At 39.9% G+C, this 26,230-nt stretch overlaps 1 protein-coding gene across 4 annotated transcripts in view; it reads right to left on the bottom strand.

Moving 5' to 3' along the window:
* Positions 1-649: 649 nt before the first annotated feature.
* UIMC1 (ubiquitin interaction motif containing 1) overlaps positions 650-26,230 on the bottom strand; it is an 89,138-nt gene continuing 63,557 nt past the window's right edge. For 3 of the 4 annotated variants that reach the window (XM_024742160.1, XM_024742161.1, XM_024742162.1), the window contains 5 exons: positions 6,495-6,579; positions 4,217-4,388; positions 2,769-2,832; positions 1,642-1,684; positions 650-1,122 (listed from right to left, as the gene is read on the bottom strand). In XM_024742160.1, coding sequence (XP_024597928.1) covers positions 912-1,122; positions 1,642-1,684; positions 2,769-2,832; positions 4,217-4,388; positions 6,495-6,579 — 575 coding nt within the window. In that variant the 3' untranslated portion in view covers positions 650-911. Of the gene's footprint in view, positions 1,123-1,641; positions 1,685-2,768; positions 2,833-4,216; positions 4,389-6,494; positions 6,580-26,230 lie in introns of those variants that run through there. The other variant, XM_024742159.1, reaches the window with a different exon arrangement.

Here is a 26,230-nt window from a genome sequence, read left to right as displayed (position 1 = left end):
AGTTGCTTCTGCCATTCAACATCCTCTCATCTTTGGAGTCTGCCTATGCACTGAGGATAGACCACATCTCTGCTCTTCACTGGAAGGTCCTGGGTAATGTGGTTGAGAATGTGCACTCCTCTACTAATGAACTGAAATAGAAGTTATTTCCTGTTGCTGCTATGACCTCTGATGGCAAGAGAACTAATCTCAGTTTTAGCAGATGAATATGCAAGGCATCCCCACTGGTTAATCTAGGAAGAAAAAGTAATTGTATAGGAACTAATAACTTAAGAGTTCACTTACAAACTCCTGGCAAGAATTGTCAGACATATCCCTCAAAGGTCCTATGCTCTGGCTGAGAATTCTTAACTGGGTGAGGCAGCAAGATGAGATGACAAGTCACTGAATGTTAAGGACAGCAGAACAGAAGTAGAATTCAATGCCCTGGCATCTTCCAGAATGATGTCAGAGAAAGTCAAGAGTAACCACACAGTGTTCAGAACTGTGCACTACACATTTTGTGAATATAGGCAGTATGTCAGAGACCAGTAATGGAATTCATTCCGAAACATGCAATTTATGAGTCTGAGAACTAGCTCCATAATTAAAATATCCCTCCCCTAAGCCCAGAGAAAAAAAAGAAAATCTCCATCTTATTGAAATAAAATTTCATACAAACATAGATAAATATATTTAAATTTTCTTTTTAACCATAAGTGAATTCAAACAGACTGTTATAAAACAGGATACTACACACAGTTGTCTGTATAGCTTATAGAAAACATAAAAACCAGAACACTGAGTGGGTGCTGGTGGTAGAAACTGCAGGGCCAAAACTTGCATAACAATGAACTGGAGACCACTAAGGCTTAATGAACATGGCCCACCCCTATTGCTAATGGTTTTGTCAACCTTTAGACCCTAGAAATTCAGGATTTCCTCCTTCTTCCTCTGCCTGCTTTGGTCCGTGTCCGGCTACTTGACCGGACAGTAAGCTGCTTTTTAAAGTCCACTAAGCAATCTGTGGTTTCTGAAATAGAAACAAAAGACTTGATGGGAGACTCATTTAAGTCGAGATGTGCAGGGGAACTCTGCATCTCTCTGCTGCAACCTGCCTCTTCTACCCCTGGTGAAGGCACCCTAGAGAGAAGGAGAAAAAAATCAGAATTCAATATACACCTACTAATAAGCACTAAGTATGTGTACCAGGGGTATTTACATATACTATTAGTTCATGTAATCTTTGGAATAATCCAATCAGATAAGTACTATCATTTCCCTTTCACAGATGAGGACACTGGGTAAATCACATACCCAAAGCCACACAGTTGGGCAGTAAAGAAATGAGGATTCAGACCCAAATTCCCAAGCTGCTTGAATTTTAAGTCAGAAGACAAGGGTTGGGTGGGGATAGAGAGGCAAAGAGGAGTAAGACAGCTTTTCCTCTGCTTGTTCTGACACCATGAATGAACTTGAGGTAGTTATCCAATTCTCAGCCCAGATATATGGCAGGCACAGAGTTATACAGAGAGCAGTCACACAGTTCCACAGTTTTCTACTTCAACAGTTTGAATATCACACTATACACAGAACATAGGACCAGGGCTGTACTTTTCTAGAACTGCTGTCAGCCACACTTCAATGCACACCCCAATTCACCTGAAGGCTCTTGTTTCTGAAAACTTGGTCTTTATCTCTGCATCTGTGATAGGACAGAAAAAGTAATAATGTTGTTAGTGGTGTTGTAATCATAACACTTTTCACTGATCGTGTGCTTCCTATGTTCTGGGCACTGCTTGCTCTTCATCAGGCTTATCCAGGTAGCTCAGATCCCCAATCCCCAGACCAATGGAATGTGAGCATTAGCATCCAACAGGCTTACCTGCAAAAGTACAGAGGTAAACACTTTTGAATGAATAACCACTGAATAAATCTACTTCAAATCTGGACTTGAGGAACAAGGAGTTGCCAAGGGAAATCTGCTACCTGAAGAGATTCACAACCTGCTGACCTAAAGGCAGCAGGCTATGGGGCTCAGAGAGGCTGCCTTTTTATAGTCATCAGAAGGCACAACAGATTTGCTTGTTGGGAATGAACTATTAGAACTAGATGGGAAGCAAATCTCACCAGACCTAAGCAAAAGTTCCTCTTCCACCTACATCTAGTAAATTTTAACAATAGCAACTATTACCAACAACAACAGTAATAATAGCAGCTAACATTTATCAAGAGCCTACTTACGTCAGGGAATATGTGTGGAGCTTTATTAGATATAATCCTTTCAATCTATGAAGTTGGTATTACTAACTCTATGCAATGCTCTTAAACAATCCACTCTACTCCTCCTTAAATATTAGGCACAGAGACAGAATTACTTCCTACAGTCCCTCAGGAACAGAGGTTGAGACACTATGCTAAAGGTAACATGAATGATGCACAAAACATTAGGAGATGACAGTAATGACTAGTTTTCAATGCCTATTCCTTTAGGAGGTACTTAGGGCTTGTACCACATTCCGCTCTGATTTGGAAATGTTTTTTCCCCAGTTCAAAAGGCAAGTAGAAAGTTCAAGCTTTATAGAGGCTGAAACAAAACACATGATAAATAAGACAGAGTATTTCATCTTCCTTAGGGAGAGATGACCTAGACCAAGTCTCAAAGGCTGGCTGACTGGGTCAAATGTACAACCACATAACTCTAGCAAAAAGTCAGGGGAGTTGGTAGTGGCTATTTTTACTAGAAGGCCTCAGACAGAAGCTCAGAAAACTGGTCCTGGGATCCTCACCTGTAGTCTTGTACTCAGACTGTTCCAAGAGACTAAGGAGTCGGCCTTCACTGAAGCCTTTTTCCTGTGACAGAAAAATAGATGAAAGGGTTACACAGAGAGTCTAAAATACAACTTCCTTAGCCCAGATCACACCTATCTCCAGGAGAGAAGAGGTGTAGGGGTACAGCTGTAGGAAAGTCTTTTGCTTTCTAATAAACGAGGGTACACAGTAAAAAAGCAAATATGATTAAAAGAATACGTCTTTATGCCAAGAATATATCTAAGAATGGATACCAGAGTCAAGGCAAATTATTCCACCAAGATCGTATTAGAGAACAGTAACCTTTGACCTATGATAGATTTGGAGAGATTTAAAATAGAAAATAACAGTTTCAAATTAGCTTCTAGAGGCAGCGATGACAGAGAAAAAACTAGCTCTATGGTATAAGCACATACCCGTAAGCCCTAACTCCAAATTACCACCTAAACATCACCCCATTCATATAAGGAAAAGATAATTCCCCCTGATTCTTCATACTTTTCTTCATATTTTTTTTTCATCATGACAGATAATGGCTTCTCCATCTTAGTGTTCAGTGACTGCTATGTCAGTAAGCCTTGGACATGGAGCTGCTGCTTTATCTTTGATCTCTAAGCCAAGACTTGCTCTTCCTGATCTCTAATCACAAAGCCCAGAAAGCACATCTTCCCAGTGACCAGGACCACATCCTACAGTTTCCTAATAAGTCTAGGCACATGAGGTGTTCAACAGAGTTGACTGTATGTTCCTGGCAGTGGGTATACAACTGGATATACTTTCTGGAAAGTAATCTGGCAGTATGTTTCAAGAGATTTTAATGTTTATACCCACTGCCCTAAGAGCTCCACTTCAGGAAATCTATTCTAAGGAAATAATCAGCGGTACAAAGACTGATTAATGTTTTAAACACAGCGTTATAATACAGAAAAACTGGAAAACAATCTGAACGTCCAATAATATGAGAACGGTTAATTGACTGTCTGATAAAAACATTAAGAGTAATTTAAAAAACAGTTTAAAAATAAACCCAGGAAGGTGTTTATGTTACAATTGTAAGTGTATATATACATATGCACATACAAGTATACGTATGTACACATATGTGTATATGTACATATATAATATGGTGTCAATTACATTAAAATGCATTAAAAAAAGACTAGAAAAAAAACAGGCCAAAATACTAGAAGATGTCATCTTTGAGTAACTAACTTATGGATGATAATTTCGCTATTCTTCATACTTTTTTTTGAACTTCCCATATTTTCTACAATGAGTATATATTACTTTTTAATTAAAAGAATAATTTAAAAAAGCACAAATCCTATTTCAAGATAAACAGAAGAAGAAGGAAGGAGGGAGGAAAAACGCCCAGAACAGAACTGTGGAGGGTTAGGTAACCTTTCCTAAAACACTCCACACATACCTTTGGGTTCCTCAGCCGTTGTGGACGCTTCCCCTCCACAGTTGAGCATACCCTATCACTCTCTTCAGGCCCATCTCCTTGGTCACCTCTTGCAAGCTGGAGACAGGACTCTACATGACACTGATACTCTCTGAATGGGACTAGGGATTTACAGAGATAACACTTCTCATTCCTAGCCAATCAGAAGAAAGAGAGAAAAGGCAGTTTTAAGATTTGCTTTTGCCTCTGTGCTCCTAGATATGTCTCAAATTGTGTTTTTATGTCTTAAAGTTATTCCGTGAAGAAGACATGTCAACCAAAGCAGATTCGCTCAGCAGGATTGCCAATAAAACTAACCCAATGCCAATCAAAAGGACTGAGTGATTAGTGGTTTTCCCTGGCTGTTTCTCTTACCCTGCTGTTGTGGCAGTGGGATGATAATGAAATCAGCTCTTCTAACTATCTCAAACAATGCTAATTGCTCTCCAGACTTCAGTCAAACTCTTCTCAAATTAAGTATAATCGTTTCCTTCAAAGGGAAGTTAAAATTTAGACAGAAAAGGGAACACCAAGAGCGTTAAATCAAAATGACATTTTTACCATGGTACATGAACTTGTCTGATTAGTGTATCAAGTCCGTCTATATGCTGACTTCCTTAATTCTACAACCTGCAACATCCACTAGGAAGTTACTAAAACCATGTGGTTCTGCCAGAGGCTTTTGCACAACTTCATATATACAGTTATTTTTATCTTTTTATAATCGTAGAGTTTGTGGAAAGAGAGGAAATTGTGTCCCTGAGGTAAGGTTTATTAGGCATCAGTAAAAATGGAATCACTGGAGACAAAGGAAGAAAATGAACATTTATGAAGTATTTTCTCTGTGGTGAGAACTGGTACAAGGCCCTTTAAACACAATTTCTCAATTAATTGGTGGGCCCTATTAGGAAGGTACTATTCTCCTTGAAGTCCTATAGCTAATAACTGTCAGAAGCCAGGTCTGCCTGACTCAAAATCATCTTAGTTTTAAGAAGCTGAAGAAAACTTTCCAAAGCTTCTACTTCTGGCCGTTGCTATTCGGTTACTACAGAAAGATTTAGATTGCCTTTAAGGAAAAATTTCTCTGGAAGGGTCTTTAAAATAGGAGAAATAAGTCTCTCAAGTAATTAATCATTAGAGAGAATACAAGTAAAACTCTGACTTATGAGAAAAGCTACACTAGTGTACCTTTCAAGGTTTATTAATTAATGTAAAAAGCATTTATTAACCCCCTACTACATAAGAGACAGCAGCACTGTAAGAAGAAGCGTTAAGTTTTTGAGTCAGGTAGACTTTGCCAGTTCTGGCCACATGATCTTAACCAGTTACGTATAATTTCTCTTCAGTTTCTATATCTATTTCTAAAAAAGAAAGAATACTACCTTATCAGCTATTGTGATAGTTACAAAGTAAATAAACCACCCAGCACAGTGGCTGGCACATAATATTAAGAGCTCAACAAACAGGTATTATTGTTATTGCTGTCTCACACACATTTTATTAGATGCCGGGGATATAAACATGAATGAAGACAAGTATCTGCCTTCAAGTAACTCACAGACTAGCCATGGAGACAGAAATGTCAAAAAAGAAAGGAAAAAAATTACTGCAATAGTGTGATGAATACAGTTCTAGAAAAATGACTGCATGACAGAAGGATTCCAAAAGGAGCAAGTGGAGCTCTGCTCAACTCGATTAGGGAAGGCAGCCATGAAATTTAGGATCTAAGATCAGATCTGTGTTTCAAAGATAAATGTTTCTAATGACTAACTGCTCTAATGTATTGTTGGTGACGTCTTTACTTTCAGGAGGCAGCACTTATACCTGACCCACCCCTTGCCCCTGCCTCCCTTTGTAATGAATGTGCTTTCTTAGTCAAGCTGCAACCCACAACCCAAGGAAGTCTTCAATATTGCCCAACTTCTTGCAACTCAACTTCTGTACCATTACATTGCAAAATAGCACACTGCTTCCCCAAAGCACCAAACACCAATATGCAAATTCAAAGAAAACAGAAAGCTAAGAGCAATGTGGAAGTGGAGTGGGTGGCAGGGTCTTTTCAGAGTAACAAAAAGGGATAGAGAGGCCACCCACTTATGCTGACATAAACTGGGAATATGAAAAAGAAATACAGGCATTAAAGCAACAAAGTGATTGCCAGGCCGAAGAAACCCAGGGTAAGAGAGAAATTGGTCTCTTATTCGGTCTAAGTGATGGTATGCGTTAATAAGCAAGAGCTCCATAAACACAGTATACCTACTTGTCAATGTCTAGGGAAATCTGAGCAGCTGTCCCACTCTCACTCTTGCTCTTTCTCTTAGTCTCTTTTTGTCTCCGAGTCAACACTGTCAACAACAAAAAAAAGAAACAAAACAAAAAAGAAAAACTGTTAGTTGGCAGTAGACTCTAAATATAAAAGACAAAATGTACTCGAAGAAGAAAAGTTTAAAATCCTATTCCACTGGGAGAGGTGACTGTCTGGGAAACCTCTGCCTTTCTAGTACAGAGAATATTACTTGCATAATATGGACTGAAACTGCCAGCAGCAAGATATTCCCATATTTGCTAATGAGATCTATTTTTCCTCTACTTGCCATTAGATCTAAAGATCTAGTCCACACCAAGAAAGGTTTTTGTGTACTATCCTAACTTGCAGCACTAGGGAGAAGGATTTATACTTTCCCATTGAAAACTCTGTCTTTGTGACACATATACTCCAATAAGATGCTTTATGATATATAGCAATGACAGCTAAATCTGAGTGCCCACATTAGCTCCAATCTTTACAAAACTGAAAAGTGTTCCATTTACAAGTGAGAAAATGAGAGCTCAGAACAGTTAACACAACCAGTCTTTTCCACTACAATAGGACCACCTCCTAATTCTAGTGGGTATAGACAACTTTAGTCCAAGTGGCATACAAATACTTTTCTCATAGCAAAAGGTGTCTGTTTATCAAATCACACTCTCTTAAAGGGTCTTGGAAGTTAATTAACCAACTGTTTTCCAGTCTTCATTCCTTGGAGTTAACAAGAAGAACTGTGACCATCTCACTTCAAATATTGCCTTTGTCCCTCCTGACACTTGACATCCCCATGACAGAGAATTTAGAAAGCTTATCAGTTCACAAAATAATTTAGGTTGTGAAGCATTTACCTAGACCAGGGGTTAGCAAAATTTTTCTGTACAGGACCAGGCAGTAACTATTTTAGGCTTGGAAGGCGATATGTCACATCGCCTTAACTGTCAAAACTACTCAACTCTGCATTATAGCAGGAAGACAGCCATAGGCAACATTATAAATAACTGGGTGTGGTATGTTCCAATAAAACTTTATAAAATCAGATGTCTAACTACATTTGACTCCTGGCTGGCCATAGTTTACCTATCCTCCTAGTCCAACCTCCCACTCATATAAATGCCTCTATAAGCAACCCTGACAAGTGATTAAACAGTCTCAACTATATCCATTCACTGAGGAGAATTCACTTCCTCCTAGGTAAACCCATTCTACCGCTACACAACAATTCTGGCTTAATCTGCATTTACTGGGGGCTGTATGAATAAGTTTACCCCCTTTTCCACAAGTCAGCTCTTTGAACACTTAACAAGCTACATTACAATCTTGGTTTTACTCAGTTGGCTGACCCACTAAAATGTAACCACCTTCAAAACAGGTACTATATCTAGTCATTAAGCCAATCACTAATAAGACTTGGACTGCAGAACCTTTGAGGGCCTAGGGTAGCTCTAATCCTTTTAATGATCCTCTGGAGATTGGTATTATTATTCTGCCCTATTTTAAACATATGAAAACAAACTCAAAGGAATTGACTTTGCCAAGCTATCACAACTAGTCAGAAGAACCTAGAACAGTCTAGATCTGTCTGATTCCTATACCCATGTTTTACCTTCCTAGTTAATCTCCTCTACATACACCCCAATTTGTCAGTCTTCTATGTGTGGCACCTCAAAATGGACCCAATATTCCAACAAGCAGTCTGACCAGTAAAGAGAACACAAGAACCACAAGCTGCTTTGTCTGGACTCATATTCTACTAATTCAGCCAAGGCTGTGTTTACTTTATTGACAATCCTGGTATTCTACTGGCTTAAACTGAGCGTAAAGGCAATTAAGACCTATCCCCTATCCTTCCAAATCATCTTCAAAAATGTTATCAAGACAGGTCTCCTAATTCTTTACTTGAGTAACTAAGTTGTTGGGTATGTTTCCCCTTTAACAGGACTTTATATTTATCCCTATTCTTTTCAGTTGAACATTCCAGTCAGTTGAGATCATGTGAAGTCTTGATTCTGTCATCTGATGTTATTAGCTCTCCCAGCTTTGTGTCATCTGCATATATGACAAGCATGCTTTCTACATGTTCATCCAAGTCACTGGGGAAAAATGACTGTTAAAGATACGGACAAGGACACAGAAAACTGTGGCATGTTACCAGAGAAGCCTGTCTTCCCCTAGTCCAAATTTCCTTTAAATACTTAATCAAGCAAGTATTTATTGATAATCTTCAATGTGTAAGTTTGGGGAGATATAGGAAATTATGAGGCATGGTTCTTGCTCTTAAGGAGCTTACAGTTTACTAAGGGAGACAGCACATACATTCAAATAACTATAATACAAGGTGTAAAGAGATACATATAATAAAACATGATCATACACAGAAGCAACTATTAATAATGTCTTATCTCTAGGGAGGATGACAGGGACACCTGGGGACTGGAAGAGGAGGCAGGCATATTTTTCACTATATAGTTTTCTGTACTACTGAATTAAAAATTAAAAGGGCGGGCTTCCCTGGTGGCGCAGTGGTTGAGAGTCCGCCTGCCGATGCAGGGGACACGGGTTTGTGCCCCAGTCCGGGAAGATTCCACATGCCACGGAGCGGCTGGGCCCGTGAGCCATGGCCGCTGAGCCTGCGCGTACGGAGCCTGTGCTCCGCAACAGGAGAGGCCACAACAGTGAGAGGCCCGCGTATCACACAGACACACACAAAAAATTAAAAGGCCTAGTATTTACCTGAAGAAAATAAAACGCTAATTCGAAAAGATATATGTGCCACAAGTTCATTGCAGCATTATTTACAATAGCCAAGATATGGAAGCAACCTAAGTATCCATCAACAGATGAATGGATAAATAAGAGATGATATATATATATATGTGTATATATATATATATATATACACACACACACACACACACACATATACATATATATATACACACACACAAACACACACACACAATGGAATATTACTCAGGCATAAAAAAAGAAATCTTGCCATTTGCAACAACATAGATGAACCTAGAGGGTATTATACAAAGTGAAATAAGTCAGACATAGACAAATACTATATGATTTCACTTATATGTGGAATATAAAAAGTGAAACAAATGAACAAACATAACAAAACAGAAAGAGTTGTAAATACGGAGAACAAACAGGTAGTTGCCAGGGAGGTGGGGGGTGGCGGCTGTGGGGGGAGGAGAGAGATAGGTGAAGGAGATTAAGAAGCACAAACTTCCAGTTAAAAAATAAATGAATCACGGGTATGAAAAAAAAAAATTCAAAGGGAGAAAAAGAGATCAGGTTACAGCAAGGTCTTAGGCACAAGTTAGAGTAGATGATCTATTTCTAAGGTTCCCTCCAACCCAGAGATTTTATAAATAAAAATAAAGTACTGCAGGAGAAAAACATCCTGGACATAGTTGTATAACCACCTTCAAAATCCACCTCCTATTCTATCAGCCAGCCCACATTTCTCCATCTTATGTACAAGGACTTTATGAGAGATTTTATCAAGTGCCTTGCTGAAATCAATTCTTAAAATGTTTGCATCTCTGATTACAGAAACCTCTAAGGTTTTTTTTTTTCCCTCTCTCTCTCTTTCTATTTATTACCCATCTTGACTACCAAGGATTTTTCTCAAAAGAAATACTTGGAAACCACTCCACAAACAGGGCTGGAAAAGGAATTAATTGCTTATAGCACTTTATATATACCTCTGCACCTAGCACATTTCTGTTATTTGTTTATATGTCAGTCTCCTTTCTACATCACACACCTTCTGAATTCAGAGATTCTGGGTTTTGTCTTGATCTCTTCACCATCCCCAGCAGAGTCTAGCATAGATTAGATGCTAATAAATACTTGTCAATTTAAATCATAGCAATGGATTCACAGGAAAAAGGGGCTCTTGTTTTATGAGAACATTCTCTGTGCCAGGGACTTAAAAAACATAATCTCTAATCCTTACAATGGTCCTGGCAAGGCATATATCGCTAACTCTATTTTATAGACGATGAAATAAACTGACCAAGATCACAAAGCTAAAATAACAAAGAAACATGGCACCAGAAGTGCAATATGAGCTTTACTTTAAAGTAATATATGTTCTTCTATAAGAGCAGGCTGCTCTCCTGGGAAATAAGAGCGTAAAGGGAAAGAGAAAAAGAGGGAAGAGAGAAAGTGATAAGTGCTAAGTGGGCAGGCGGAAAAGAGACTTGGCAGATGGCTGAGACTTATATGCTAATTCTATTATTAAATGTTATGATCAGAGCAGACTGGACTGGCCCCTGCAGCTACATTTTTCCTTTAAAAACTACTGCCCCTACAAAGAAGAAAGGTGTAAGTTGCTCTAAAGGAGTCTGCTACTCTGGTTTATGAGTGTTGAGAGAGCCATTTTAACTAAGCTGCAGGCAGAGAATTTAGTATGAAACTTAAATCCAAAAACTTAATTGCTGGTGACAACAGCCAAAGATTTCAAAAGGGAACAATGGAGTCTGAAGACAACTACCAGGAAAGCAACTACCTGGGCAAGGTATGCAAAACAGAAAGGAGGAACATCACTGAGAGCTGAGAGAGCCACCTATAAACCTAGGACCATTAACTCAGGCCTTTATATACCACTGGATGGAAAACGCCCTAAGGAACTGCACTTAGGACTTGGCTTGGCACTGTTAAGATACAAAGAAGCAGTGGCACACAGTTGAATAATGTGCACCAACTTTACAGTTGGACAAAATGGTCTCCAGGCTAGGACTCGACTAGCTGTGTTCCCTTAGGCAAGTTAATTAAGCTCTCTGAGTATCAGGTGACTTAACCACAAAATGACATGATAATAGCATCTATCTTCATGGGTTTTGGTAAGGATCACATCAAATAATCCAAATAAGTTGTAAGAGTGTTCAGCCCACAGAAAGCACTCAGATTATCATTAGTTGTTTATTATTATATAATTCTCATTATTAGTCTTCCAAATTTATTTCTTAGTCTTAGCCAAAGATTTAAGCCCATCTTTAGAACACACCTACCAGCCTGTCTATAATTTGCATTAGGTCTTAGTCTTAAGTGGTTCCCATACTAATTTGTACAAACAAAATGAACAATAACCAAAGCATTACAGAACAATTACCAATACTATGTAAACATCAGCACACACTTATTTCCAAAACCCTAAGCAGACAAGCAATCAAAAATAAAAACATATGGCCTTGAACTGTAAACAGTGAAGACAATGGCTCCCTGAGTTAAGTGAAAATTATATATACAAAGAAGAGAGATTTGGCAGCATGACAGTGGTTACTCTCAGTTTGTCTCCCTCAACCTCAAAACCACATCAGCAGAAAATAATGGGAGGCCACAGAGTTGTTTACGTTCCTGCTAAGACCACCAATCCTCCAGCTTAGCACTTTCTCAGTGGGATGTTAGGGGAAAAAGGGAAGGCCTCCTCCACCTGCATGTTGTCTGCCTCAATGCTGCCAGTCTTCCCTACGAGAGTAGTCCCAACAAAAAGGCCATCAACAGAACTAACCATTATCTACCATTCTGACACATGTGGCTATTTAAATCTTAATTAGAATTAAATGTAATTTATTTATTTTTCTTTTTTTTAATAAATTTATTTTATTCTTGGCTGCATTGGGTCTTCATTGTTGCACGTGGGCTTTCTCTACTTGTGGTGAGCGGGGGCTACTCTTCATTGCGGTGCACGGGCTTCTCACTGAGGTGGCTTCTCTTGTTGCGGAGCACGGGCTCTAGGTGCACAGGCTTCAGTAGTTGTGGCTTACGGGTTCTACAGTGCAGGCTCAGTAGTTGTGGCACACAGGCTTAGCTGCTCCGTGGCATGTGGGATCTTCCCGAACCAGGGCTCGAACCCGTGTCCCCTGCATTGGCAGGTGGACTCTTAACCACTGCACCACCAGGGAAGCCCCCTAAATATAATTTAAAATTCAGCTCCTCATCACATGAATTATACATTTCAAGCGTTCAATAGCCACATGTGACTAGTGGCTACCATGTTTGAGTCTACTAATAAAGAACATTTCTGTCACTGCAGACAGTTCCACTGACTAGCACTGTGGAGATAAACAGGACTAATTCTATCTTGCCTTAAATCTGTTTACCTTGGACACCCCCAAGAAATTCAAGCTCCCCATAGCTTCTCTCACCACCTAGATTCTCATCCCACGACTCTAATCCGTCATCTGGGGGCACTTTTCTAGTATGACTCAGTCTCCCACTCCTGCGCTCAAAATGGCTCTGCCCTCTGGAATTAGGGTCAGTGATCAAAAAAATCCTCAATATTCTTAACCCTCTCTGTGGAATTTCTCTTCATCTTCTTGCTCGAACTGAAAGATGGCTGTCCTCTGAGCATACTGCTTCTCCTTGTACCTTCTCCTGTACTGGCTGTTTCTTCTTCCTTACAACACAATACCACTGACCTGGAGGTGGGGTAAATATCCTCTTACTCCTCGTTGTTGCTTCCAGACTACTGGAAAACCTGGTTTGAAGCACAGACCATTCTGCTACGCCTGCTGCTCCACCTTGAAGAAGTCATCTACTATCCTCCTGGTCACCCAGCCCATCCCTTTTCCTGGCTATTCGTTGAAACTTTTAACATATCACTTGCTGTCTTTCTTTTTGCCAGTCTTGCCATCATTCTTGGTGATTTTAATATGTACATATTAGACTGAAGAATATGAAAGTTGCAGTTTCTGTAGTTCAACCTAAGCTATGATTCATTCAGTATCTGTCCTCTCACTTCCTTTACCTTTTTGCTATCAGCTCCCATGGATCATACCATCTCAGCCTTTCTCAAGTGGGATTTCTGAGAGAGAAGTAAGCCTAATGTCCTCAGGCATCCACTGTATGTAATGCATTAACCTCTGTCCTCCGCATCTAGAACAGTACCAACCAGTTATGTACCATCCTCGGGAGAAGTAAGGAAAACATTCGATTCATTTTCTGTGTTCTGTGGTTCCAGTGAGGAACCCTGACTGAGCCTGTCAATAATAATCATGCCACTTCCAACATCACCACCACCTATCTTTTCCAACTCACTCCTTCTAATACCCTAACTCCAATAATCCTTCAGTCCCACTAGGACGTCTAATTCCAGGCTATCACCTTTTCACTGTCCATCATCCTGTCATGTCCTCACTTTCCTTCTTACCTAACTTAGATCTCATGGTTATTCTACCAACCATTCCCCTGAACATTTTCTCAACTTATTTCTAATTTCTATTGTACTCCCTAGCAAAACCCAATTTTGGTTAAATCCAATTCTCCACCTATTATGTGCCCCTACCTAAGCAGCACAATAGTGCTGACGGTGCTCACAATATATTTAAGACCAAAAACCTTAAGCGGCCCCTCAATACAGCCTAGCAATCCTAATATGTCTCCATAGTCAGTTTATTGTTCTACTCTCCCAGAGATTGTTTCACATCTTCTCTGCTATCTTCAAACTTTCAATATCCATCCTGACTCTGCTGTCACTATTCTTTTTTGTTTCAATATAATACCTTTATTGAGATAAAGTTACATATTATATAATTCACTGAATTACAGTTCATGGCTCTTAGTTTATTCTTAGTATATTCACAGAGTTGTGCAACTATCACCACTACCAATTTTATAACATTTTCATTAACTAAAAAAGAAACAGGTTCCCATTAGCAGTCATTCTCCTTTTCCCCCCAGGATCCCAGCCCTAGGCAACCACTAATCTGCTTTCTGTCTCTATGTGTTTGCCTATTCTGGGCGTGTCTTATAAATGGAATCATACAATATGTGGGCTTTTGTGACTGACTTCTTTCACTTAACATATGTTTTCATCTATATCGTAGCATGTGACAGTACTTCATTCCTTTTTTTCTCATAGCAGCTGCACCATTTTACATTCCCACCAACAGTGTACCTGGGTTCCAATTTCTCCACATTTTTACCAACATTTGTTATTTTCATTTTTTTAATAGCCATTCTAGTGGGGATGAAGTGGTATCTCATAGTTTTGACTCACATTTCCTTAATGATTAACTATGTTGATCATCTTTTCATGTGCTTGCTGGCAATTTGTATATATTCTTAGAGAAAACGTCTACGCAAGTGTTTTGTTTTAACTGAGTCCTTTTTTGTTGTTGAGTGGTAAGAATTTTGTATATGTTCTGAAATCTAGACTTTTATCAGATATATGATTTATAAATATTTTCTCCCATTCTGTAGGTTTTCTTTTCACTTTCTTGATAGTGTTCTTTGATGCACAACAGTTTAAATTTTGATGGAGTCCAATTTATCTATTTTTTTCTTTCGTTGCTTGTGCTTTTGGTGTCATATCTAAGAATCCACTGCCAAATCTAAAGTCATGAATATTTACCCCTAGGGACTTCCCTGGCGGTCCAGCAATTAATACTCTCTGCTTCCAATGCAGGGGATGCGGGTTCGATCCCAGGTCAGGAAACTAACATCCCACATGCCGCACGGTGTGGCCAAATAAATAAATAAATAAAATTCACAAAGGAAGTGTTAAAAAAAAAAAAATTTACCCCTAAGACAGTTTTATAGTTTTAGTACTTACATTTACGTCTTCAATATATTTTTTGTATATGGTGTGAGGCAGGTGTTCAATTTGAAATACTCTTGAAATAAAAAGACCCTATATGCCTCATTCAGTAAACAAATTCTTATTCTCTCAGGTACTAGACTTAATAACCTTATTCTACTAGTGATAGCTTCTAACTAAAAAATCCTAATGACTATGTTGATACTTCCTAAGTATAAGCAACCCTAAAAAAGGCACGCATCACTAGGTCCAACGAACAGATGAAAAAATAAAGGCTCAGAGGCTTCAATCCTGTAAATACCTGGGGTAAGATATGATTCCAAGTCTGTTAGACTCCAAAGCCAGTACCACAATACCAAACTGCCCTCTTTGTTGCAGAGAAGCCACACAAGCGCCCTGTCCCTACTCAAGTTGTAGCAATTTCTTTTCAAGGTTAGAGATAACCTTGCTTTCTCAAGAAGGTACACTTGAATGTTGAGCTCTTGACCTTAGTCTTTACTGCTGCTATAGCTGACCCCTGCATTTGAAGTGTTAGCCTGGTTTCCTCAACACTTTTCCATAGAAGGCAAAAGTACTCATATAAAAATATGCTTGGGGCTTCCCTGGTGACGCAGTGGTTAAGAATCTGCCTGCCAATGCAGGGGACACAGGTTCGAGCCCTAGTCCAGGAAGATCCCACATGCCGCAGAGCAACTAAGCCTGTGCACCACAACTACTGAGCCCGCCTGCTGCAACCACTGAAGGCCGCATGCCTAGAGCCCATGCTCCACAACAAGAGAAGCCACAGCAATAAGAAGCCCACGCACTGCAATGAAGAGCAGCCCCTGCTCGCCTCAACTAGAGAAAGCCCACGTTCAGCAATGAAGATCGTCTACGCAAGTGTTTTGTTTTAACTGAGTCCTTTTTTGTTGTTGAGTGGTAAGAATTTTGTATATGTTCTGAAATCTAGACTTTTATCAGATATATGATTTATAAATATTTTCTCCCATTCTGTAGGTTTTCTTTTCACTTTCTTGATAGTGTTCTTTGATGCACAACAGTTTAAATTTTGATGGAGTCCAATTTATCTATTTTTTTCTTTCGTTGCTTGTGCTTTTGGTGTCATATCTAAGAATCCACTGCCAAATCTAAAGTCATGAATATTTACCCCTAGGGACTTCCCTGGCGGTCCAGCAATTAATACTCTCTGCTTCCAATGCAGGGGATGCGGGTTCGATCCCAGGTCAGGAAACTAACATCCCACATGCCGCACGGTGTGGCCAAATAAATAAATAAATAAAATTCACAAAGGAAGTGTTAAAAAAAAAAAAATTTACCCCTAAGACAGTTTTATAGTTTTAGTACTTACATTTACGTCTTCAATATATTTTTTGTATATGGTGTGAGGCAGGTGTTCAATTTGAAATACTCTTGAAATAAAAAGACCCTATATGCCTCATTCAGTAAACAAATTCTTATTCTCTCAGGTACTAGACTTAATAACCTTATTCTACTAGTGATAGCTTCTAACTAAAAAATCCTAATGACTATGTTGATACTTCCTAAGTATAAGCAACCCTAAAAAAGGCACGCATCACTAGGTCCAACGAACAGATGAAAAAATAAAGGCTCAGAGGCTTCAATCCTGTAAATACCTGGGGTAAGATATGATTCCAAGTCTGTTAGACTCCAAAGCCAGTACCACAATACCAAACTGCCCTCTTTGTTGCAGAGAAGCCACACAAGCGCCCTGTCCCTACTCAAGTTGTAGCAATTTCTTTTCAAGGTTAGAGATAACCTTGCTTTCTCAAGAAGGTACACTTGAATGTTGAGCTCTTGACCTTAGTCTTTACTGCTGCTATAGCTGACCCCTGCATTTGAAGTGTTAGCCTGGTTTCCTCAACACTTTTCCATAGAAGGCAAAAGTACTCATATAAAAATATGCTTGGGGCTTCCCTGGTGACGCAGTGGTTAAGAATCTGCCTGCCAATGCAGGGGACACAGGTTCGAGCCCTAGTCCAGGAAGATCCCACATGCCGCAGAGCAACTAAGCCTGTGCACCACAACTACTGAGCCCGCCTGCTGCAACCACTGAAGGCCGCATGCCTAGAGCCCATGCTCCACAACAAGAGAAGCCACAGCAATAAGAAGCCCACGCACTGCAATGAAGAGCAGCCCCTGCTCGCCTCAACTAGAGAAAGCCCACGTTCAGCAATGAAGACCCAACATAGCCAAAAATAAATAAATTAAAAAAAAAAAAAAAGCTTGGCAGTGCCCCCACCACCCTGAGACTTCAAGGAAAGAATTAATACTGAGAAAAATCCTTAAACCATAAACTCCTACTTAGGATATAGAAATAAAGGGTTTACAACCATTATATTTTTATGAACAAAATTCCTCAATCTATGAGGCACTGAATAATTTAGAGACCTTAGAAAAACAGTCACTTGTCTAGCTCCTACTAATACTTGTGCATAATATTTATAGCACAATCTTTTCCTTTAACAGCTGGCATTTTTATTTAAGCAGTTTGACAATATATATATAGAATTTTTAAATAATTCATATTTTCTGACCCATGAATTAAAATTTGGAAATCTATTCTGAGGGAATCATCTGCATTTAGACAAGATCATAAGACAAAGATATTTTATCAAAGCATTATTTATAATAATGAAAATTTTAAACAACCCAGTGTTCAAATACAGAATGAAATACTATGCAGAAATTCAAAATAAAGACTGAAAGGAAATACACCAAAATGTTAACTGTAATTGGGGTAGGGGAATTAGGCGGGTGGTTATTTTTGGATGATTATCTTTCTATGTTGCAATTTTTTTCAATGAGCATAGACTAGTCTTACAATTTAAAAAATTATTTTAATATTGAGAGACACCCCTAATGAAATAACAGATCTGGGCAATGATCATCAATGACTATTAGCTGAAAGCTGGGCTTTCTGATGGATGGATTAGGCTGATCCCACTAGTCAATCTTAACACCATAAAAGAAAGACAACCAGACAGTATGTTTCTCACAATCTGATGCAGTATGAAATACATAATACCACCTATGAGCTACTCTTTTGTCAAAAAAAAAAAAATCTAAACTGAATCTGATCAAGCCTCATATCAAAATAGAAGTTTCCAGGGGCTTCCCTGGTGGTGGCGCAGTGGTTGAGAGTCCACCTGCCGATGCAGGGGACACGGGTTCGTGCCCCGGTCCGGGAAGATCCCACATGCCGCAGAGCGGCTGGGTCCGTGAGCCATGGCCGCTGAGCCTGTGCGTCCAGAGCCTGGGATCTGCAACGGGAGAGGCCACAACAGTGAGAGACCCGCGTCCCGGAAAAAAAAAAAAAAAAAAATAGAAGTTTTCAGAAATTATAGTTTAGAACAGGAGACCATGGGCAGCGGAGTCGAGATGGTGGAGTAAGAGGACGCAGAGTTCACGTTTCCTCACAACTAGGGCACCTACCAGGTGCTGGTGGGGGACCCTGGACACCTAAGAGGATGGGAGGAACCCCTGTGTGACCAGGTAGGATGTGGTAGGGAGAGGGGGTAGAAGTGGAGGTCAGACGGGGCTGGTGTTCCTGAGGGGCAGCTGAAGGAGGGGAGGGGTCCCCGTGTCCGGAGGAGCCCACTCATGTGAAGGGAACAGCAGGGACAGGGAGAGACCTTTGGGGTATCAAAGAACTCAGCCAGCATTTCCCCTCCCCACTCAGGCCCCAGCGAGCCTGCTGGGATCCTGGGCCTGAACCTCTGCCCTCTGGGGACCCCTCCGGCCATGCTGAGCCTAAGCCCCGTCCCCGCCACCCCCCAGGGCCTTTTCCAGTTGTGCAGGTCCTGAGCCTAGACCCCGCATCTCCCACCAAGGCCTTTTCTGGCTGCACAGGTCCTAAGCCTAAGCCCCCTCCCCCGCAACCCCCAATGCAAAGGCCTTTTCTGGCTTTTTTTTTTTTTGCTGTTGTGGTTCTGTTATGCCTTGTTATTTCATTTATATATATTTTTCTAATATATTTTTTATTTTTCTAGTTTTACTTTATTTTTTATTCTTTGTTATTGTTCTACTCCTTTTTGTTTGTTGCCTTTTTTTTTTTTTCCATGTGGCTTGCAGGATCCTGGCTCCCAGGCCAGGGGTCAGGCCTGAGCTTCTGTGGTGGAAGCACCAAGTCCAACTGCTGGACTAACAAGAGAACCTCAGAACCCAGGGAATACTAATCGGTGTGAGGTCTCCTGGAGTTCCTCATCTCAGTACCAAGACCCGGCTCTACCCAACTGCCTGCAAACTCCAGTGCTGGACGCCTCAGGCCAAACAACCAGCAAGACAGGAACAGAGTCACGCCCATCAAAAATAAAAAAGAAAGAGACAACAAAAAAATATGTTACAGATGAAGGAATAAGGTAAAAACCTACGAGACCAAATTAATGAAGAGGAAATACTCAACCTACCTGAAAAAGAATTAAGAGTCATGATAGTAAAGATGATCCAAAATCTCAGAAATAGAATGGAGGCATGGATCAAGAAAACACAAGAAATGTTTAACAAGAACCTAGAAGAAATAAAGAACAAACAGTGATGGGGACTTCCCTGGTGGCGCAGTGGTTGGGACTTCGCCTGCCAACGCAGGGGACATGGGTTTGAGCCCTGGTCCGGGAAGATCCCACATGCCACAGAGCAACTAAGCTCATGCACCACAACTACTGAGCGTGAGCTCTGGAGCCCATGAGCCACCACTACTGAGCCCAAGTGCCACAACTACTGAAGCCCGCATGCCTAGAGCTCGTGCTCTGCAACAAGAGAAGCCACCACAATAAGAAGCCTGCGCACCACAATGAAGAATAGCCCTCACTCGCCACAACTAGAGAAAGCCTGTGTGCAGCAACGAAGACCCAACGCAACGAAAAATAAAAAAATAAATTTAAAAAGAACAAACAGTGATAAATAACACAATAACTGAAATGGAAAATACACTAGGAGGAATCGACAGCAGAATAACTGAAACAGAAGAACAAATAAGTGAGCTGAAGATAGAATGGTGTAAATAATTGCCAAGGAGCAGAATAAAGAAAAAACAATGAAAAGAAATGAGGACAGTCTCAGAGACCTCTGGGACAACATTAAACACACCAACATTCGAACTATAGGGTCCCAGAAGCCGAAGAGAAAGAGAAAGGGTCTGAGAAAATATTTGAAGAGATTATAGTTGAAAACATCCCTATCATGGGAAAAGAAATAGTCACTCAAGTCCAGGAAGTGCAGCGAGCCCCAAACAGGATAAACCCAAGGAGAAAAACACCAAGACACATATTAATCAAACTAACAACAATTAGGTTCAAAGAAAAAATATTAAAAGCAGCAAGGAAAAAGCAACAAATAACATACAAGGAAATCACCATAAGGTTATCAGCTGATTTTTCATCAGAAACTCTGAGGGCCACAAGGGAGTGGCAGGATGTATTTAAAGTGATGAAAGGAAAAAACCTACAACCAAATACCAACATTACTCTACCCAGCAAGGATCTCATTCAGATTTGATGGAGAAATAAAAAGCTTTAAAAAGCTAAGAGAATTCAGCACCACCAAATCAGCTTTACAACAAATGCTAAAGGAACTTCTACAGGTGGGAAACACAAGAGAAGAAAAAGACTCACGAAAACAAACCCCCAAAAATTAAGAAAACGGTAACAGAAACATACATCTACATAATTATCTTCAGTGTAAATGGATTAAATGCTCCAACCAAGACACAGGCTCGCTGAATGGACACAAAAACAAAACCCATATGTATGCTGTCTACAAGAGACCCACTTCAGACATAGGGACACATACAGACTGCAAGTGAAGGGATGGAAAAAGATATTCCATGCAAATGGACATCAAAAGAAAGCTGGAGTAGCAATACTCAACCCAGATAAAACAGACTTTAAAATAAAGACTGTTACAAGAAATAAGGAAGGACACTACATAATGATCAAGGGATCAATCAGAAGAAGATGTAACAATTATAAAGATTTATGCAGCCAACATAGGAGCACCTCAACACATAAGGCAAATACTAACAGCCATAAAAGGGGAAATCAATAGTAACACAATAATAGTGGGGGACTTTAACACCCCACTTACACCAATGGATAGATCACCCAGACAGAAAATAAATAAGGAAACACAAGCTTTAAATGACACAATAGTCCAGATAGATTTAATTGATATTTATAGGACATTCCACCCATAAACGACAGAATACACTTTCATCTCAAATGCACATGGAACATTCTCCAGGACAGATCACATCTTAGGTCACAAATCCAGCCTTGGAAAATTTAAGACAACTGAAATTGTATCAAGCATCTTTTCCAACCACAAGGCTATGAGATTAGAAATCAATTACAGGAGGGCTTCCCTGGTGGCACAGTGGTTGGGAATCCCCCTGCCAATGCAGGGGACACGGGTTCAAGTCCTGGTCCGGAAAGGTCCCACATGCTGAGGAGCAACTAAGCCTGTGTGCCACAACTACTGAGCCTGCACTCTAAGGCCTGCATGCCACAACTACTGAAGCCTGTGTGCCTAGAGCCCATGCTCCACAACAAGAGAAGCCACTACAATGAGAAGCCTGTGCACCACAAAGAAGAGTGGGCCCTCGCTCATGGCAACTAAAGAAAGCCCGCACACAGCAACAAAGACTCAATACAGCCAAATATAAATAAATTAAAATAAATAAGTTTAAAAGAAAACAATACCAAGGGCATTTAAAAGAAAAATCAGGGCTTCCCTGGTGGTGCAGTGGTTAAGAGTCCACCTGCCGATGCAGGGGACACGGGTTCGTGCCCTGGTCTGAGAGGATCCCACATGCCGCGGAGCGGCTGGGCCCATGAGCCATGGCCGCTGAGCCTGCACGTCTGGAGCCTGTGCTCCGCAACGGGAGACGACGCAGCAGTGAGAGGCCTGTGTACTGCAAAAAAAAAAAAAAAAAGAAAGAAAGAAAAAAAGAAAAATCAATTACAGGAAAAACACTATAAAAAACACAAACACATGAAGGCTAAACAATACACTAATAAACTAGAGAAGAGCTAACACCTATCCTTCTCAAACTCTTCCAAAAAAATTGCAGAGGGAGGAACACTCCCAAACACATTCTACGAGGCCACCATCACCCTGATACCAAAGCCAGACAAAGATATCACAAGAAAATTACAGACCAGTATCACTGATAAACACAGATGCAAAAATCCTGAACAAAATATTAGCAAACAGAATCCAACAGCACATTAAAAGGATCATACACCATGATCAAGTGGGGTTCACCCCAGGAATAAAAGGATTCTTCAATATACACAAATCAATCAATGTGATAAACCATATTAACGAATTGAAGGAGAAAGCCCATATGATCATCCCAATAGATGCAAGAAAAGCTTTTGACAAAATTCAATACCGATTTATGATAAAAACTCTCCAGAAAGTGGGCACAGAGAGAACCTACCTCAACATAATAAAAGCCATATACGACAAACACATAGCAAACATCATTCTCAATGGTGAAAAACTGAAAGCATTTCCTCTAAGATCAGGAACAAAATAAGGATGTCCACTCTCACCACATTATTCAACATAGTATTGGAAGTCCTAGCCAAGGCAATCAGAGAAGAAAAAGAAATAAAAAGAACCCAAATTGAAAAAGAAGTAAAACTGTCACTGTCTGCAGATGACATGATACTATACTTAGAAAATCCTAAAGATGCCACCAGAAAACTACCAAATCACTGAATTTGGTAAAGTTGTAGGATACGAAATTAATGCACAGAAGTCTCTTGCATTCCTATACACTAACAATGACGGATCAGAAGGAGAAATTAAGGAAACAATCCCATTTACCAATGCAACAAAAAGAATAAAACACCTAGGAATAAACCCACCTAAGGAGGCAAAAGACCTATACTCAGAAAACTATAAAACACTGATAAAAGAGATCAAAGATGACACAAACACATGGAGAGATATACCATATTCTTGGATTGGAAGAATCAATATTGTGAAAATGACTATACTACCCAAAGCAATCTACAGATTCAATGCAATCCCTATCAAATTACCAATGGCATTTTTCACAGAATTAGAACAAAAAATTTTACAATCTGTATGGAAACACAAAAGGCCCCGAATAGCCAAAACAATCTTGAGAAAGAAAAACAGAGCTGGAGGAATCAGGCTCCCTGACTTCAGACTATACTACAAAGCTGCAGTAATCAAGACAGTATGGTACTAGCACAAAAATAGAAATATAGATCAACAGTACAGGATAGAAAGCCCAGAGATAAACCTACAGACCTATGGTCACCAAATCTATGAGAAAGGAGGCAAGAATATACAGTGGAGGGACTTCCTTAGTGGGGCAGTGGTTAAGAATCCACCTGTGAATGCAGGGGACACAGGTGTGATCCCTGGTCTGGGAAGATCCCACATGCCGCGGAGCAACTAAGCCTGTGAGCTACAACTACTGAGCCTGTGCTCTAGAGCCTGTGAACTACAACTACCGAGGCCGTGAGCCACAACTACTGAAGCCCACATGCCTAGAGCCCGTGTTCCACAACAAGAGATGACACCGCAATAAGAAGCCCGCGCACAGCAATGAAGAGTAGAGAAAGCCCACGCGCAGCAACAAAGACCCAATGTACCAAAAATAAATAAATCAATTAATTTTAAAAAAATATTTTTTAAAAAAGAATATACAGTGGAGAAAAGACAGTCTCTTCAATAAGTGTTATTGGGATAACTGGACAGCTACATGCAAAAGAATGAAATTAGAACACACCCTAACACCATACAGAAAAGTAAACTCAAAATGGACTGAAGATCTAAATGCAAGCCCAGACACTATAAAACTCTTAGAGGAAAACATATGAGAAACACTCTTTGACATAAATCACAAGATCTTTCTTGACCCACCTCCTAATGAAAATAAAAACAAAAATAAACAAATGGGACCTAATCAAACTTAAAAGCTTTTGCACAGCAAAGGAAACCATAAACAAGACAAAAAAGACAACCCTCAGAATGGGAGAAAATATTTGCAAACGAAGCAACGGACAAAGGATTAATCTCCAAGTTATACAAACAGCTCATACAGCTCAATATCAAAAAAAAGCAAAGAACCCAGTCAAAAAATGGGCAGAAGACCTAAACAGACATTTCTCCAAAGAAGACATACAGGTGGCCAACAAATACATGAAAAGATGTTCAACATCCCTAATTATTAGAGAAATGCAAATCAAAACTACAATGAGGTATCACTTCACACTGGTCAGAATGGCCATCAACAGAAAATCTACAAACAATAAATACTGGAGAGGGTGTGGAGAAAAGGGAACCCTCTTACACTGTTGGTGGGAATGTAAATTGATACAGCCACTGTGAAGAGCAGTACGGATATTCCCTAAAAAACTAAAAATAGAACTACCATATAACCCAGCAATCCCACTCCTGGGCATATACCCTCAGAAAACCGTAATTCAAAGAGACACCTGTAGGGGCTTCCCTGGTGGTGCAGTGGCTAAGAATCTGCCTGCCAATGCAAGGGACACAGGTTTGAGTCCTGGTCTGGGAAGATCCCACATGCCGCGGAGCAACTAAGCCCATGTGCCACAACTACTGAGCCTGTGCTCTAGAGCCCGTGCTCTAGAGCCCGCAAGCCACAACTACTGAGCCCGCGTGCCTAGAGCCTGTGCTCCACAACGAGAGAAGTCACCACAATGAGAAGCCCACGCACTGCAACAAAGAGTAGCCCCCACTCACTGCAACTAGAGAAAACTCGCGTGCTGCAACGAAGACCTAAACACAGCCAAATATAAATAAATAAATTAAATTAAAAAAAAAAAAGACACATGTATCCCAATGTTCACTGCAGCACTATTTACAATAGCCAGGATATGGAACAAACCTAAATGTCCATCAACAGATGAATAAAGAAGATGTGGTACATATATACAATGGAATATTACTCAGCCATAAAAAGGAATGAAATTGGGTCATTTGTAGAGATATGGATGGACCTAGAGTCTGTCATACAGAGTGAAGTTAAGTCAGAAAGAGAAAAACATATCATATATTAATGCATATATGTGGAATCTAGAAAAATAGCACAGATGAACCTATTTGTAGGGCAGGAATAGAGATGTAGATGTAGAGAACAGATGTGTGGACACAGGGTTGGATGGAAGGGGAGGGTGGGATGAATTGGGAGATTAGGTTTGACATAAATACACTACCATGTGTAAAATAGATAGCTAGTGGGAACCTGTGTTATAGCACAGGGAGCTCAGCTCAGTGCTGTATGATGACCTAGATGGGTGGGATTGAGGGGGGTGGGGTGGGAGGGAGGTTCAAAAGGGAGGGGATATATGTATACATATAGCTGATTCACTTCATTGTACAGCAGAAACGAACACAACATTGTAAAGCAATTATACACCAAAAAAAAAAAAAAAAAAACAAACCGAACAGAAGACCATGCCAAAGATAGAATAGGGATACAATCAGCAAAATTCAGGAGGGAAATTCTGAAAGACAAAAAGCCAATCTTTTAACAAATAAACTATAAAGAAAACGAAGAGATAAGGATAACAGATTAAAAGAAACTTGAAAGACTTCAACCAAATATAACACATAAACCTTGTTTGGACCCTGATTTGAACAAACCATTAAGAAAGAAATTATATGACTGGGGAAAGAGAGATGCTGACTGGTGTGACAATGGTACTGTGGCTGTATTTTTAAAAAAATAGTCCTTATCTTTTAATATTACAATATTTAATAATATGCCTGAAAATTGCTTCAAAAAATCTAGTGGGAGGTGGATGTGAGGAATGTTATACATTAAAAAAGACTGGTCATATGTTGGTAATTGCTGAAGCTGGAAAACAGGTTCATAGGGATTCATTATACTGTTAAACAATAAAAATAAAAAACAGTCTCAAAACAAACCTGCTGTTCAAAGCTAACTACAGGCAACATCACAGATATTGTGGGTTCAGTTCCAAACAAGTGCAATGAAGCAAATATCGTGATAAAGTGAGCCACACAAATTTTCTGGTTTCCCAATGCATATGAAGGTTATATCTACACTATACTGTAATCTTTTTTTTTTTTTTTTTTTTTT

This window comes from Neophocaena asiaeorientalis, unplaced genomic scaffold (assembly GCF_003031525.2).
Source record: "Neophocaena asiaeorientalis asiaeorientalis breed wild unplaced genomic scaffold, Neophocaena_asiaeorientalis_V1.1 scaffold259, whole genome shotgun sequence".
Lineage (NCBI taxonomy): Eukaryota > Metazoa > Chordata > Mammalia > Artiodactyla > Phocoenidae > Neophocaena > Neophocaena asiaeorientalis.
The sequence above is the reverse complement of the archived record's forward strand: the minus strand, read 5'-3'. Positions and strand labels throughout refer to the sequence as shown.